This window comes from Ictalurus furcatus, chromosome 9, assembly GCF_023375685.1.
Source record: "Ictalurus furcatus strain D&B chromosome 9, Billie_1.0, whole genome shotgun sequence".
Taxonomy (NCBI): Eukaryota; Metazoa; Chordata; class Actinopteri; order Siluriformes; family Ictaluridae; genus Ictalurus; species Ictalurus furcatus.
The window spans coordinates 18947375-18960756 of record NC_071263.1 but is presented as its reverse complement, the minus strand read 5'-3'; the positions used below and the strand labels follow the sequence as shown (position 1 = coordinate 18960756).

The 13382-nt window shown below is 41.0% G+C and overlaps 1 protein-coding gene across 5 annotated transcripts in view; it reads right to left on the bottom strand.

Moving 5' to 3' along the window:
- Nucleotides 1–13382, bottom strand: part of supt3h (SPT3 homolog, SAGA and STAGA complex component) — a 92935-nt gene that overhangs the window by 18050 nt on the left and 61503 nt on the right. For all 5 annotated transcript variants that reach the window (XR_008386846.1, XR_008386844.1, XR_008386845.1 and 2 more), the window contains exons 6-10: nucleotides 10452–10588; nucleotides 6133–6208; nucleotides 4074–4186; nucleotides 3231–3341; nucleotides 1442–1597 (exon numbers count right to left, since the gene is read on the bottom strand). Coding sequence is in view for 2 of the 5 variants with exons in the window: in XM_053633856.1 (XP_053489831.1) it covers nucleotides 1442–1597; nucleotides 3231–3341; nucleotides 4074–4186; nucleotides 6133–6208; nucleotides 10452–10588 (593 nt within the window). In the remaining 3 variants the exon portion in view is untranslated. The remainder of the gene's footprint in view (nucleotides 1–1441; nucleotides 1598–3230; nucleotides 3342–4073; nucleotides 4187–6132; nucleotides 6209–10451; nucleotides 10589–13382) is intronic.

Sequence of the window (13382 nt, the reverse complement as noted above, 5' to 3'; positions counted from 1 at the left end):
GTAAAGGGTTAAGATGTATTTTCAAGTCAATATGTAGTTATTAAATAAGGAATAAAACATGATGAAGTGGTGTCGTTATTTTCCAATAACCCCATGCCGCAACGTGTTTGATTCCTTTTTATTCACAGCAATTCTCGAACGGTAAAACATTTTTTGCAAACCCTAACAATATTTTCTGTTTCTAGTTACATTTGAATGTTGCGGAACAAGTTCATTCTTGTTATCACTTATGTCAAGACATGCATTAAAAACTTGTTTCCTCACCTGTGTCTCTTTTTGTCTCTAAAACAGCTTGTCACATTTTTTATAAAACACCAAAATCTCCAGCCTGAAGAGTGTCTTGTGTTGGGAAACTTTACCTAACATTAAGCCCCACATTACTTTACTTCACATTACTTACTTATGAAGTACTGACACAGTAGATTACTTCCATGAGTGCTAAATAAACTCTTCCTCACAAACAAACAAAAAAATCACCACATCTTTAATTACACACATTTTTAAATCTTTATTGCGCTGTTAGTGTAGAAACAGTAATATATTAGAGGATTGTGAAATCAATTGAGAATGCAATGGTGCTGTGGTACCTGTATAATTTCAAACAACGTTCTGTCATTAATAAATATATGGTTAGTGCACTAGGAGATTCTTTAAAATATTCTCTAGATTATTTAATTATAGCTGATTATGATCATAGCTGGATTATAACTGAAAATATGTTTGCTTAAAATTATACTTTTTGCCCTAGTGTAGCATGTATAGAACTATACTTGGATAATGTATAAAGTAGTAAACTTTAGTATAGTATGATATACTGTATATATTAAACACAATTGTCACTTAATTATTCATCTGCAAGTATATCAATGCAAGTAACCCGTGCTATGCTTTCACGAGGCAAAATCCAAAGTGCACAATTTAAACCTGTGAAATATTTCTTATCTGTCGTTTCAGAGATCACAGTAACCAGCGATATCTAGCTGGCTGCTACAGTACATCAGAATAAACAAAGCTTAGTCCTGCTGCAGAAAATAAGCTCCAGATTTTTTCCTTGATCAATACTCTTTCAAGTGGGTAGCTGTTTTAGTCCATATTTCTCAAAAACGCAGAATAATACAAGATAATCAAATTCTGTAGCCAAATAAACATGTCAACGTACAAGCATCTACACAGCATCCATATTAATGCTTTGCACCCACACTCTGGAAGACAAAAACAGAATGAGTGCTTTTTTTTTTGTCCCGCTTTTTCCCATCGTCATTTTTATTGGCCTTTTCATGTGTAGACTACACAAAACGATAGGGTATGACAAATATTGATAATGGAAGAATGCTTTACTATGAATGAAAAACAGTGGCCCTAAAGAAATAAAGTGAGATAGGAAGTGTAAAATGATCTGTCAAAATGCACCCTCTTCGTTGCATGACCCCTTGACCCTTACCTTCTTCCTCTTGCGCTGTTTGCTCTTGCTGCTGGAATCCTGAGAGAGTATGCCATTGCCCTGGGTCATGGAGTGCAGTTTGGACTGATGACCTGAGCTTGGGGTGGAAGGAGGTGTGTTCTCTGGAGAGTCCATCTCTCTTTTGGCAGATGAGGCCTACAGATAAACCAGCAGAACATCTCATAATGATACCAATGTATACAGGCATCGACAAGGAGGTATGATGCCATTAACCGCGCAACATGGATTATTTTCTCATAAGGGCACGTCCACAAAACAAGTTTCTGCTGTCACTTATGTTAAAATGGCTGTAAACAGTTATTTCCTCACCAGACTCAACAAAAATGCAGCTTGGCATGTTACTAAAAAAATGCAAAGACTTTCCCATGGCAGAAAAGGAACAGCTTTAGCGCGGACACTGGAGACTCCTTCCATAAATTCAGAAAACGTCACCATATCAACAATTATATTGACATTAGGTTTTTAAAACTGTTTATTACTAGACTATGTTGGAGCTTCCACCATATAAGTCCCTTCTTGTATGCCTTTTGACCAATCAGATTAGAGAATTCAACAGTGCTGTGGTATAGCAATCGAACTAAAACACCAAACTAAAAATGTTTGCTCTGCTCTGCATTGCTTACATTATCTGACACTTCATTCAATAACCCTAATATTATGATCCTGTCTTAAACCCAAGCTTATGAATAGACATTTGGAAAGCTATAAGTTTTATGCAGCCATCCATTAAGTAGTAAGTCTATGTGTTGTTTGGAATATCCAAATGCGGTGATCATGCTGGTCCGTTTCTCCTCTGCTGAGACGACCACAGCTATTGTGCAATGCAGCTTTACTGTCACATTCCTCCACACGGGACCCTCAAGGTTTAGGAGGTAAAAAAACAACAACAACAATGGAATCCATGGTAGAATACAACTTGTTTCCAGACCAAAAGTGGCCTTGGCTGAGTGCAAATATAAGAAAGAGAGAGAGATGAGGTTTTGCGGTTACAGTGACAGAAAAGCCCCTCCACGGACAAGATCCCACAGTACAAAACCACCTTGCACAAACTTGGCAGCAACGGCTGGCTGAAGGTCAAGCCCTAGTTGGAGGACTAGTAATAGTTCTTATTCAGCTAGTGTAGAATTAGCATCCAAGTGTACATCCAAATTTGAGTAAAGCTTTGCTACAATGTCTAAAAGTGCTTATACAAATACAATTTAAGTAAACTGAATTTAATTTTCCAACAGTACAATCTTTCACACTTAGATGTGATGGGGCGGCTGTGGCTCAGGTGGTAGAGTGGGTTGTCCACTAATCGTAGAGTTGGTGGTTCGATTCCGGGCCCACATGACTCCACATGCTGAAGTGTCCACGGGCAAGACACTGAACCTCAAGCTCTGCTACCATTGGTGTGTGAGTGAATGGGTGAATGAGAAACAGTGTAAAGCGCTTTATAGAACCGCTAAGGTTAAAAAGCGCTATATAAGTGCCGACCGTTTACCATTAGATTTTGAGCTTTGTCTGAATTACCTGATTATAAGTTTATAAACTAAATCTGATTAAATCTGACCAAATATAAAAGTTCACAGACATTAATAGGGCTGCATCTGCACACACTTGGACACAATAATGACCTTCTAAGTAGTATCATCATTACATAAAGCAGCTCAGGCAAGTTGCTCTCATATACTTTGGGTTCTCTTGGTGAATGGAGCTGATATCATGTTCACACACATTATCCAGAAAACAACGGGTGTCTAATATGACTGACTGGTGCGTGGCTCACCTCAGCACTGGAGCTGTGGTATTGCAGAAAAGTGGCTGATATGGCATGGCTGAACGGGTCGCCTGTTTTAGGGGTCATGTCTTGTTTAACCAACAGGGCAAGATCAACAATCTGGAAAGTGACAACAATATTATTATGAGTAATGAGAAAATGTTCTTACAAACATTTTATTTATCTTTAAATCTGTATCTATACTAAATGTAAAAAAAAAAAAAGAAAGAAAAAAAATCAGGATGACAAGAAATCCACAGTTAAGAGCGGTCACAAGGTCTAATTATTGGAATGAGAAATGTGGCACTACAAGCTAAATTCAAAATTTAAGTCTAAATTTTTTTTGTACGTGTAAGTGAAGTTTTGTTGGTTTAGACTCGGGGACTTTTGATTGCCACCATTTCAGCCAATAAGCAGTTTTGAATCAGTGATGCAGTTCAAACATTCAAATGTTTGAACATTTGAATGAGGATTTGACTACGCGAATTTGAATGGTGCCACCAAATATTTAATTTATATTTCAACAACTGATTAACTAAAAAAATATATTTAAAAAACCTTTAAAAAATCTATTAAAGTATTAGATATCGTTTGCTATTTTTATATTTTGTAGAATTGCTAGATCACATCAATGCCACGATTTACCAAAGCCCTCAGCATGAGGGTTATCTGAAGCCACTGAGGCCTCTGCAATATCAGTACTGCAAGGGCGATACGGCATTAATGACTGACAAACAATGTATTATGCAGCCCTAGTTGAGTGGCCAATGAGTGCTTTGTGAATGTGTTATGAATTAAGTGATGAAGAGAAAAGCCATTTCCAGCCATTTTTTTGATGGTTAACTTGTTTACCTGGGCAACTGTTTCATAGGCCAGATATGACAGGATCTCCATGGAGACCCCGTTGGGCTTCAGGTCCAGACTGCTACAGTCCAACCACTCACGAAATTTAGAGAGCTTCTTAGCTTAAATCACAGAATCAGAGAAACAATTCATAGTTAAATAACAGCATTAAACATGATATATACTATATTCAAACACCAGAGAAGCACGATTTAATAAAGATTTCTAAACCATGGTTTAGAAATATGGGTGGAAAGGACAGTGTATATCTATTTTACAACTTATCTACAAATAAGAAGAAAACTCTAGCAAATTACAAATGTAAAGATGGTGCTTCTGCATGAGAAAAGAATCCAAAATATCCAGCAAAATTAACAGAAAATGATTTTAGGAAATCCGTATCGGAAAATCTCTTCAGAGGACGCAAAAGAAGTCGGCAGATTATTGATATGACATTTAGAAAATGAGAAGCAAATTATTATGGATTATTAATATGCTGACATAAATGAACATTTCTCATTACTTGATCATTGATAATGATGGAACATCTGTGAAACCTAAAACACTAAAAGTGTCACTCTGCTGCTATAAAAGGAATGTATTCGTCGTCTGCATTTTGGCCTGGGCTATGCAAATTTTGCACTGAACTGTCGAAGACTGGAAAAGAAAATATAAAGATATAGGTTTTATTCTTTTCAGGCTTTATGTCTACTCAGCATTTGATGAGGATGTGCCCTGTGGCTGTTCTGATACGTTTATGACTCCCTGTGCTCGTGTTGGTTCTTTCACACTGGTCTCGAGGCGAGAAGTGCGGGGTTACACACGCCAGTGCCAGTGGAGAGAGCATGGTTACTGGTGAAGTCCAAAGCCAGTCAACATGTTATTAGTGCTGGAATGTGGCCTTCACAAACCAGTGGTGGTGTGTTCACATCCCACAGTCATGCTCTTAAACCTCGGAGCTCTCCAGACACACAGCTCTACAATGACTGCACCCAAATTCTATAGAATTAACACGTTTAAGTAATCCTGTGCAGCTTAGGAACATGTTTCATGACCAGTAAGGACAGGGACAGCTGGTATGAAGATTAAAAGATTTCAGACATTAAAGGACATCAATATAAGTTTTCGTGTTTGGCATCCAAATAGGATTATTTGCTGTTAACATACTTTTTAACATAGATTAGACTGGAATTTTATGGAACAGAGTGCAACAGCAACACCAATGCTGATAAGAATAAGATACCAATGGGGAAGCAAGGCTGGGGCTAATTACTTTCTAGCCCAAGCTGTATATTCATGCAGCCTATCAGTGACGGTGTTGTTAGGAGATTACACACAGTGAAATTACATGATCTCCACAAAAATGTTTACAACTTTTCTGTCTAGCATGTTTGGCATTCAGAGGAGACATCACATGAAGTCAGGAGACCATTAGAGACAAAATTAAAAATCACGGGTCTCCCAGGTGGTGGAATGGAAAAGCATCCACCCTATCGTCCAGAGATTGCCACAGTTATCTGAGGCCAGGAGCCAAGGGACCAAATTAGCTGTGTTCTCTGGGTGGGAGGGAGCGATGGCGTACTTTCTCTCCCCTGTCAATCACGGTGACACTAACCAAGGGTGGGTGTCTGTGAGCTCATGTATGAGGGAGAGGGCAGATACATGCTGTGATACAGCATGAGCAGCAGATTGAAAGATGTGCTTGGCTGGCGTCATGGGCCTTGGAGGAAGTATGTGTTAGTTTTCACTCTCCCTGATTGGTAGCTGTTATATGATGAAGAAAGCTAGCTGGTGGGTGGGGATTGCCAGGTGACCAAATTGGTGGGAATGGGGGGAAAAAAATAGAAATAATGAATACAGCTGCTTATATGCCTTTAAGTGCGCGTGTGTGTGTGTAATAGTTTGTCCGACATCGTTCTCATTATGCCACTTGTGAGATCATGCATTTCTCTACCTTAACAGTTTCTTGTTGTTAAACTGATCATTTTAGCCCTCGGTCTAATATCACTACCAGCCAGCCATTTAGACTTAGTATACAGAATGTACTTGTGACATGAGGAATACTTACAAAAACTGAGCTGTCGGCTCTCACAAAAATCAGCATACTGCGCGGCGTCCATATTCCTTGTCTGTTTTTCAAGTCTCTGCAAATAAATAGCAAAAAAACAAATAAAACCCAAGCAAAACTGATTATTTTCCCTACAGAAAGAATTCAGTTATCTCACAGATTTGCTGACATTTCACAGAGCATTTCCCACCGCTTCTGGGAAACGTGAGAGTGACTTGCGGCTAATTACATAATGTCATGTTGTAAAACCAAACACACTACCGTGCACCTGGAGGCATCAAAGAGCGCGCACGTGCTTCGACTGCCGAGAACTCAGACGAAGGGAATCTCCACTCCCAGTCAGAGTCACAGTGAAACTCGCACTGAGGGGCATGAATAGTCTAGATTAAAGAGTCCATAAAACGATCAGCTCATCTCAACATCATCAATCATTCAGTAGGTGCATTCAAGACTACTCTGAATGGAAGACTTTATATGACAGTACAACAAAAGCATGCTGCCTACACGGACACATAAGACACACACACTGCACTCGTTGTATTGTTAAGACCTGTAATACTACAGCAGGGAACGGTTCGCTGCTAAATAATATCATGGTACACGCGGGCACAATTGTCTTGTACGTCATCAAGGCTTAACTGCTTGACATAAAGATGTACAATGTGGTCAACCGCACAACAGATTCATTCAGGGTGTAAGTGTTAGCCCTGTAAGTGCTTATCTGTTCCTCCTGTAATAATCTCTTCCATCACCCTGCCAGGCATATGGAGAATCAGGTAGCATACTGTGTTTCTTTTTTTTTTTTTTTTTTTTAAGAAAGCGTGAGGTTTTGTACTTAGGCAGCGATTTAAGTGTCATATCAAACTCGAAATGCAAAAATACAAACACCTGAGAGTCAGTCAGTATTAGTGTGAGCCACGTGGCACAGTGGAATATCACGACAAGAGACCTACTGTCTTTACAGACTTTAAGAGCGCGCTGAGCTGTAACAAACCCTGCTTAATAGCAACCAAACAGGCCTTGCTTTGGATTTACAGCTCAACCTGTTAAATTGCAGGTCAGAACCTATAATTAGACATTTCCTTATCCTGGACCAATTTCATACATTCACAGAGCAACCCGTTTGAGTTTTCTAGGAGCACGTGTGCCGTAAAAAAAGGGCAAGCCTAACAGCCACAGTGCCTTTCAGGGTTTAGCAGGGTGCGCGTTGTTAAAAAGGGCTTATAGTTTATGGCTCTCCCTTTAAACCTGCGTCCTACAGGTTCAACTTTTCCACAGTTCAAGAGTGCGCTGGCTTTGCAGACCTGGTCAGAGGGAGGCATTGCACAGCATCTCCTCTTCCTCCTCCTCCTCCTCCTCCTCCAGCCGGCGGACAGTCTGTCAGTCTGACATCCAGCTCGAGCTCGGGGCTCGGCGCCCGAAACGAGGCTGCAGAGATCACTTTCAGCCCACCCAAACCAACCGGAGCCTTTTTATTTAGTTAGCTGGCAGTCGTTAGAAATTCCATCTTCGAAAATACATATTAATGACGGCGAGTGCTGGAACTGTGATTTCTATTAGTGTCGCTAACAGGCGAGCAGAGGTCTCGCTTGCAGTGCAGAAGGGGAATTCGCAGCAGCCTCGGCGTCTGTGTTCGGCTCCAAATTGAGCCGAGAGCGATAGACGCCGGAGCCACTGAACTTAAATAACTCTTGTCGAGCAGGCAGCCAGAGACAGGAGAAATGTTATGACTGTGGCTCATTGACGGAAAAGCGTGGCAGGGGGATTTTGCATTTGAATACTATGTTTAGCCGCTGATTAAATCAAAACTTCAAAACTTACCTGGTAATAGCCAGAATATACCCACAACTGAAGCAGAGCCGTGTGATTTGACATTGACAAATATTTGATTTGGCTCCTGTGTGCTTTCATGCTATGCCAGTGTGGTCTGGATAAAGAGAATTGCCAATTTGTACTAGAGATAGGAGTAATAGAGACTTCCATAGGCCATAACTCTAAATACATTTTGGAGAGCTTGCTAGTGACTGAAACATCAAATCCTCATTTGTATGTCTGGGACGACCTGGGGTGTTCTAGCAGGAGAACAGACTTTCAGGCAATATTTTCATTCTGCACAATCACTATCGAACGCCTGTATGGATACTTAAGAATTACTCAGGCACTGCGTCAGTGTTGAGAGGCTCTGGATGCTGTCGGGGGGCTGCTTTTAATGGCTCTTACCAAAACAATCTTAGATGGAAGGGAATTCAAGTAAGACACCTGATGCTACTTAGAGCTTGGAGAAGACCACAGAATAATATCCTAAAGCACCACAATTATCCTAGTCAGCAGGAGAAGGAAGGAGTCAACTCCCAAAATCTCTTACAAGTTCACATTGCTGTGATAAAGGTGTTTTTAAATTGATTTTATTTTAATTTCGTTGGTTCTGCATAAGGTTAGGTAATTTTGCAAAAAAAAAACCAAACAATTCATTCTGATAAATCCTGAAGCTTCCACTGACCCAAGTGGCACAATTAAGAAGCTATTCTTTGTTTCCTGTAAAACGGAAATAGCACATGAAACGTATGAAATCACACACGGAGGATTAAAAACAGGTTCTAATATAACGTAGAAAGTTCAAATCCCTTCGTGAAATATGAAAAATACATTCCCCTGGGGCCCAAGAATAGCATTCTCTGAAGACTGCTGTCATCGTAGCATTAATTCCAAAACAATGTAGATCCCACACAACATGACAAAGAGATTTATAAGCATTCCCATCTGAACCTAGCCAAGAAAATAACAGATTGTCAAGAGATCTTAGAGGGTCCATGACAAGACTGATGGTCTGCCTGAAGAAATCCTATCCACATACCAGTGACAAAAAAGAAAGAGGCCATCGCAGTCTGATCAAGACTATAAGTGAGCGGCTAAATTATAACCCTGTCTGACCTGATGCATGCTAGTCATGGCTGCCAGTTCAGAGGACTGGGCATTTACCAACCGCTTGGACCATAAGCTGCGGGTTTGGAAAGGCCGTAAAACAGCGTCCATGGTATTTACACAAGTGTTGCAATATATTTACATCACCAAGAAACCTTTGGAGAGTCAATGGAGGATATAGCAGAATGCTTTGAAAAGGGGCCATTTACTGTAAATAGGAACTACATTGAAGAAATCTTGGTGAGTAGTAAAGAAAAGCACAAAGCCAACCAAAAAACGAAAAAATCTTTGAGACATCATATTACTAGACACAGTCAAATTAAATTCCAATAGTCTGTACTTTTCAAGGAAATACACATTATGTTTTTTTTTTTTAAAGGAGCAGAGGGTGCACCAAGATAAAGCAGCTCAGTGCACTGTGGGTTAACCAGAAAACTACTCTATGGGGCTTCATGAGCAGTGCAAAGTGGGAGGCCCAGAAGGATACGGTTGCTTATACCCCAAAAGATCGTCTTGATAGCTAAAACACACCCATTAAAACACTCGGTAGGAACAAAGTTTTGGGGGAAAACCACAGGCTTTCTGGGCCAGGGCCAGAATGACTCGGGCTTGGTTTTAATTGAAACAGGGTATATAAAGTCTCATGGTGATGCCTCCCCTCCTTTTTCTGAACACGTCCACGGTTCCTGCTTCAGTCGGTTAATTACATCTTTCAGTCATGGCCCTTTATTTCAATTGGCAGAGTGAGGACAAACGGATGTTATAGAACGCTCCCTTACTTTTCCGCAAGAATAGTGCTGAGCCAAGTGAGAGCTGGGGGTTGCAAAAGGTTGAGGGCTTGGCATATGAGTCTCGGTGTCCAGCATTTTGCCTAGTTAACATTTGTTCTAGCAGGTTATATGGTCTGAAAAACACTGACACTGTCTTTCTAATGAAACTGGACAGGCCACGGCTAAACTTTCTCACCTCCTTCCTGAGTTTTGCTAATTTGCATGTCGGGCTCTGTGCAGTGGAAAATAGATGGATATAGCATTGCAGTGGAAAAGTCTGCTAAAATGTTCAGTCTATGAGTGGACAAGGACAAAAAGAAACAGAAGGACCTTATGACAAGCCTTTGAGGTCTGGCTGCTTGTCTTCAGTGGAACCTGAACACTTTAACTACTCTTTCGGTGCAGACAGACTATCAAGTGTTCCTGTGGTCAGAGGGCGCATTTAACATGTATAAACACCTTGCTGAAGCGAGATCCGATTCCCAAATGAGAAACCCTGTCTCTAATCATACAGGTACCCTACACAACTCGCTCTGTCTCTCGCTGACCACAAGAAGTCTCTCTCTCTCTTTCCTTCTTTCAGCTCTGCATGTATCAGGGCCTGTCAGCACTCTTCATCCCACTCACCTCCATCCTCTCCTGCTTGACTTCATCCACCTCCTCATCCTCTAGCAGTGTCAGGAATTCTCCTGTCTGGTCGATGGAGCCCAGGAAGTCCAGTGCCAGCTTCTGCCTCTTGTTGGCACTGCTGCTGGAGAATTTGTCTGGATGTGGACACACACAACACGCAACACACACACACACACACACACACACAGATTTACTGACTCTCTGGTGCCCACATCTGCAGGCCAGCTGGCCTTGTTTACACCTGAGCTGTAATGGGACGGGCCCGAGGCGCTGCCCACTCAACAGTCACCTCTTCTAACTCTGCACTAGAACACTGCCTGGCACAATGTATGCGCACAGAAGAAACAGGCTTTTCCAACGTATACAGCCAATACCTACACTCCTTCTACATCCCTCTGTCATTGCTCTAATAGCTATTAGCCGTATTAGCTGTTTAATCTGTCCTGAAGCAAACCATGAAGTGTAGTTACAAGGAAATTATTAGCAAATGAGACTGAGAAGGTGGAATAGCATAGAATAACAGAGGCATAAAAAGAACCCAAATTTCCACATTTAAACAACATTTTGATTTGAGCAAACAAAGCTATGGTAAATATTAAATATAAAAGTTACCTTAAACATTATTACATTTCATTCCAAAGATTGCTCACTTCCTGGCTTAGGTTCAACAGGCATAATCAGCTCCAAGTCCCAAAGGCTTAATACAGCCCACCAAGACAAACCGCTTTTCACTCTACAAAATGTCGAGAACCGCTGCTAATTAAATCCCTACAGCATTGCGCTGGGAAAATGAATCGAATGAAACGTTAATTAAATGAGAGGAAACGCAGTGATCAAATGCATCTTTGTGAAGTAATGTCTGCTTGACATGACATAAATAGCCTCAGAAAATGTTTAATCAGGGAGACAGGACTCATGACACCTTAATAACAGCACTTTTATGGGGCTCGAGTTTCCTTGTGCTGGCATGGCTTGAGCCTCAAACAGAACCATAATTGTGGACTTCCTATGTAAACGGGCAATTCAATCAAAATGTTAAAAAAAAAAAATTTTTTTAAGATTTTTTTTAAAAAATCCCACTTTGTGTAAACGTGCTTTCAAATCGTACAAATATGCTGATGCATGTAATTAGAACTATATTTTTTTGGCTTTAATGTTTTCGAAATGAATTCTAAATTTGCCATTTGATGCAGTGGTGTGTTTACAGGAATAAAAGTGCTTGGAAAGTCTTGGTTTGGGTGAACGGTAAACAAAGCTAATCTGCAGTGAAGAAACCGAGCATTCAAATCTCCCAAAACAAACAGGAGGAAAAAAAACAGATGCCATCTTTGATCCACCAACAGTGACCCACAAGATTATTCAGCACTAAGAAAAAAAAATGTGGACTGGACTATTTTACAAATTACTGAAATTTACTCAAGCTTGGTTTACATTTCCCCTCTTAGAGACATGCCTGAATTCTCCATATTAACTTATGGATGCTCTCTTAAAGCATGAGTCCACCCAGAAACTCATGAAACGTGTTCATATTGAAATATTCATGATGTGATTGGTGATTGTGGAGCTAATTTGCTGGTTGATGCTGTGTTATTGTTATTCCTGTGAAAAAGCAGCAGAAGAACTTAACATGGAGAAAAATTTTCACCACTTGTCCACCACCAGTGATGTCATTTTAACGAGAGGTTCTATATAGAGGTAGTGGAGACAATGAAGGCTGGACTCAAAGTTCCAGAATGCAACGCGGCTATACAATGCAGTTGCGCTGAGTTATGGAAGAGACTCGGTATGTCTGGTTATAATGGCGTTTGTGGTGGTATTGGGAAGTGGTAGCTCAACGGTTAAGACGTTGGACATCTGATCGGAAGGTTGTGAGTTCAAATCCTAGCACTGCCAAGCTTCCACTGTTGGGCCCGTGAGCAAGACTCGACTGCTCACTTGTATAAATGAGATAATTGTAACTCGTTCTGGATAAGGGCGTCTGCCAAATGCTGTAATGTAATGTACTGTACTACTGGTATTGGCATGAATGCTGGTGGAACCTTTTCTGTTTGAGCAGAGTGAACAGATGAGCAGGTGAGAGAGCTTGACAGACTAAAGCACTGCTGCATTATTCTCTTTAGGTAGAGATGAATTCCCACTGGTGCCACCATCAGCAGGACATTGAACAGCACTGGGGATAACGTAGGAAACTGTTAACCAAAGTGAAATTAGACCGACTTGTCAATGAAAGAATTTTAACCCAGAAAAGTCTCAGAAGTTCATCATAATAGAAATCAAAGGTTGGATTTTTCCTTCACCAAATCTAAGCATATGCTAAAGGTTACATGGGCAACCCTGACCAAGGGTAATATTTGAATCGAGCTGTAATCACAACCGGCTGCTTTAAGAACATCTCAGGCATTGTATGCCTTGCTCCTGATGTTCAGAAGAAGAAAAGGGGGAATAAAGGACAAGCAGTAGCAGCGGTGGGTCACAGCGAGCACACTGGTTAGACTGTGGGTATGGTTCAGTGTGTAACGCTTCTCACAGTGGTTTACAGAGCCTAAAGTGCTCGGGGAATTACTGCAGGGGTCAGGATAGAGACAGTGTGGTCAGAGTCAGCCTGGTTGCTTTCAGCCACGCTTCTGCTGTGTCCCCGGCACGGCCACCACACACACACCGCAGCCGAGAGAGCAAGAACAGCCGTGGTGCATCCCTCAGGCCTCACAGGGAGGAATCAAGGCAGCAGGGCCTACGGATGCCAGCAGAGCTCTACACTCAACCCATGCTTTTATGGAAAACACTAAAAAACAAAGTAAGAAAAACGTATTTCCAAATCCAGTTTTCCTGACAGGAGGAGGTTCATTTGGGGAAACGTCAACCTTTTCGGAGCCAATTTGAGCACAACACAAACGCTGGGGGAGCAAAAACATTAAACAGAGCAGCCCA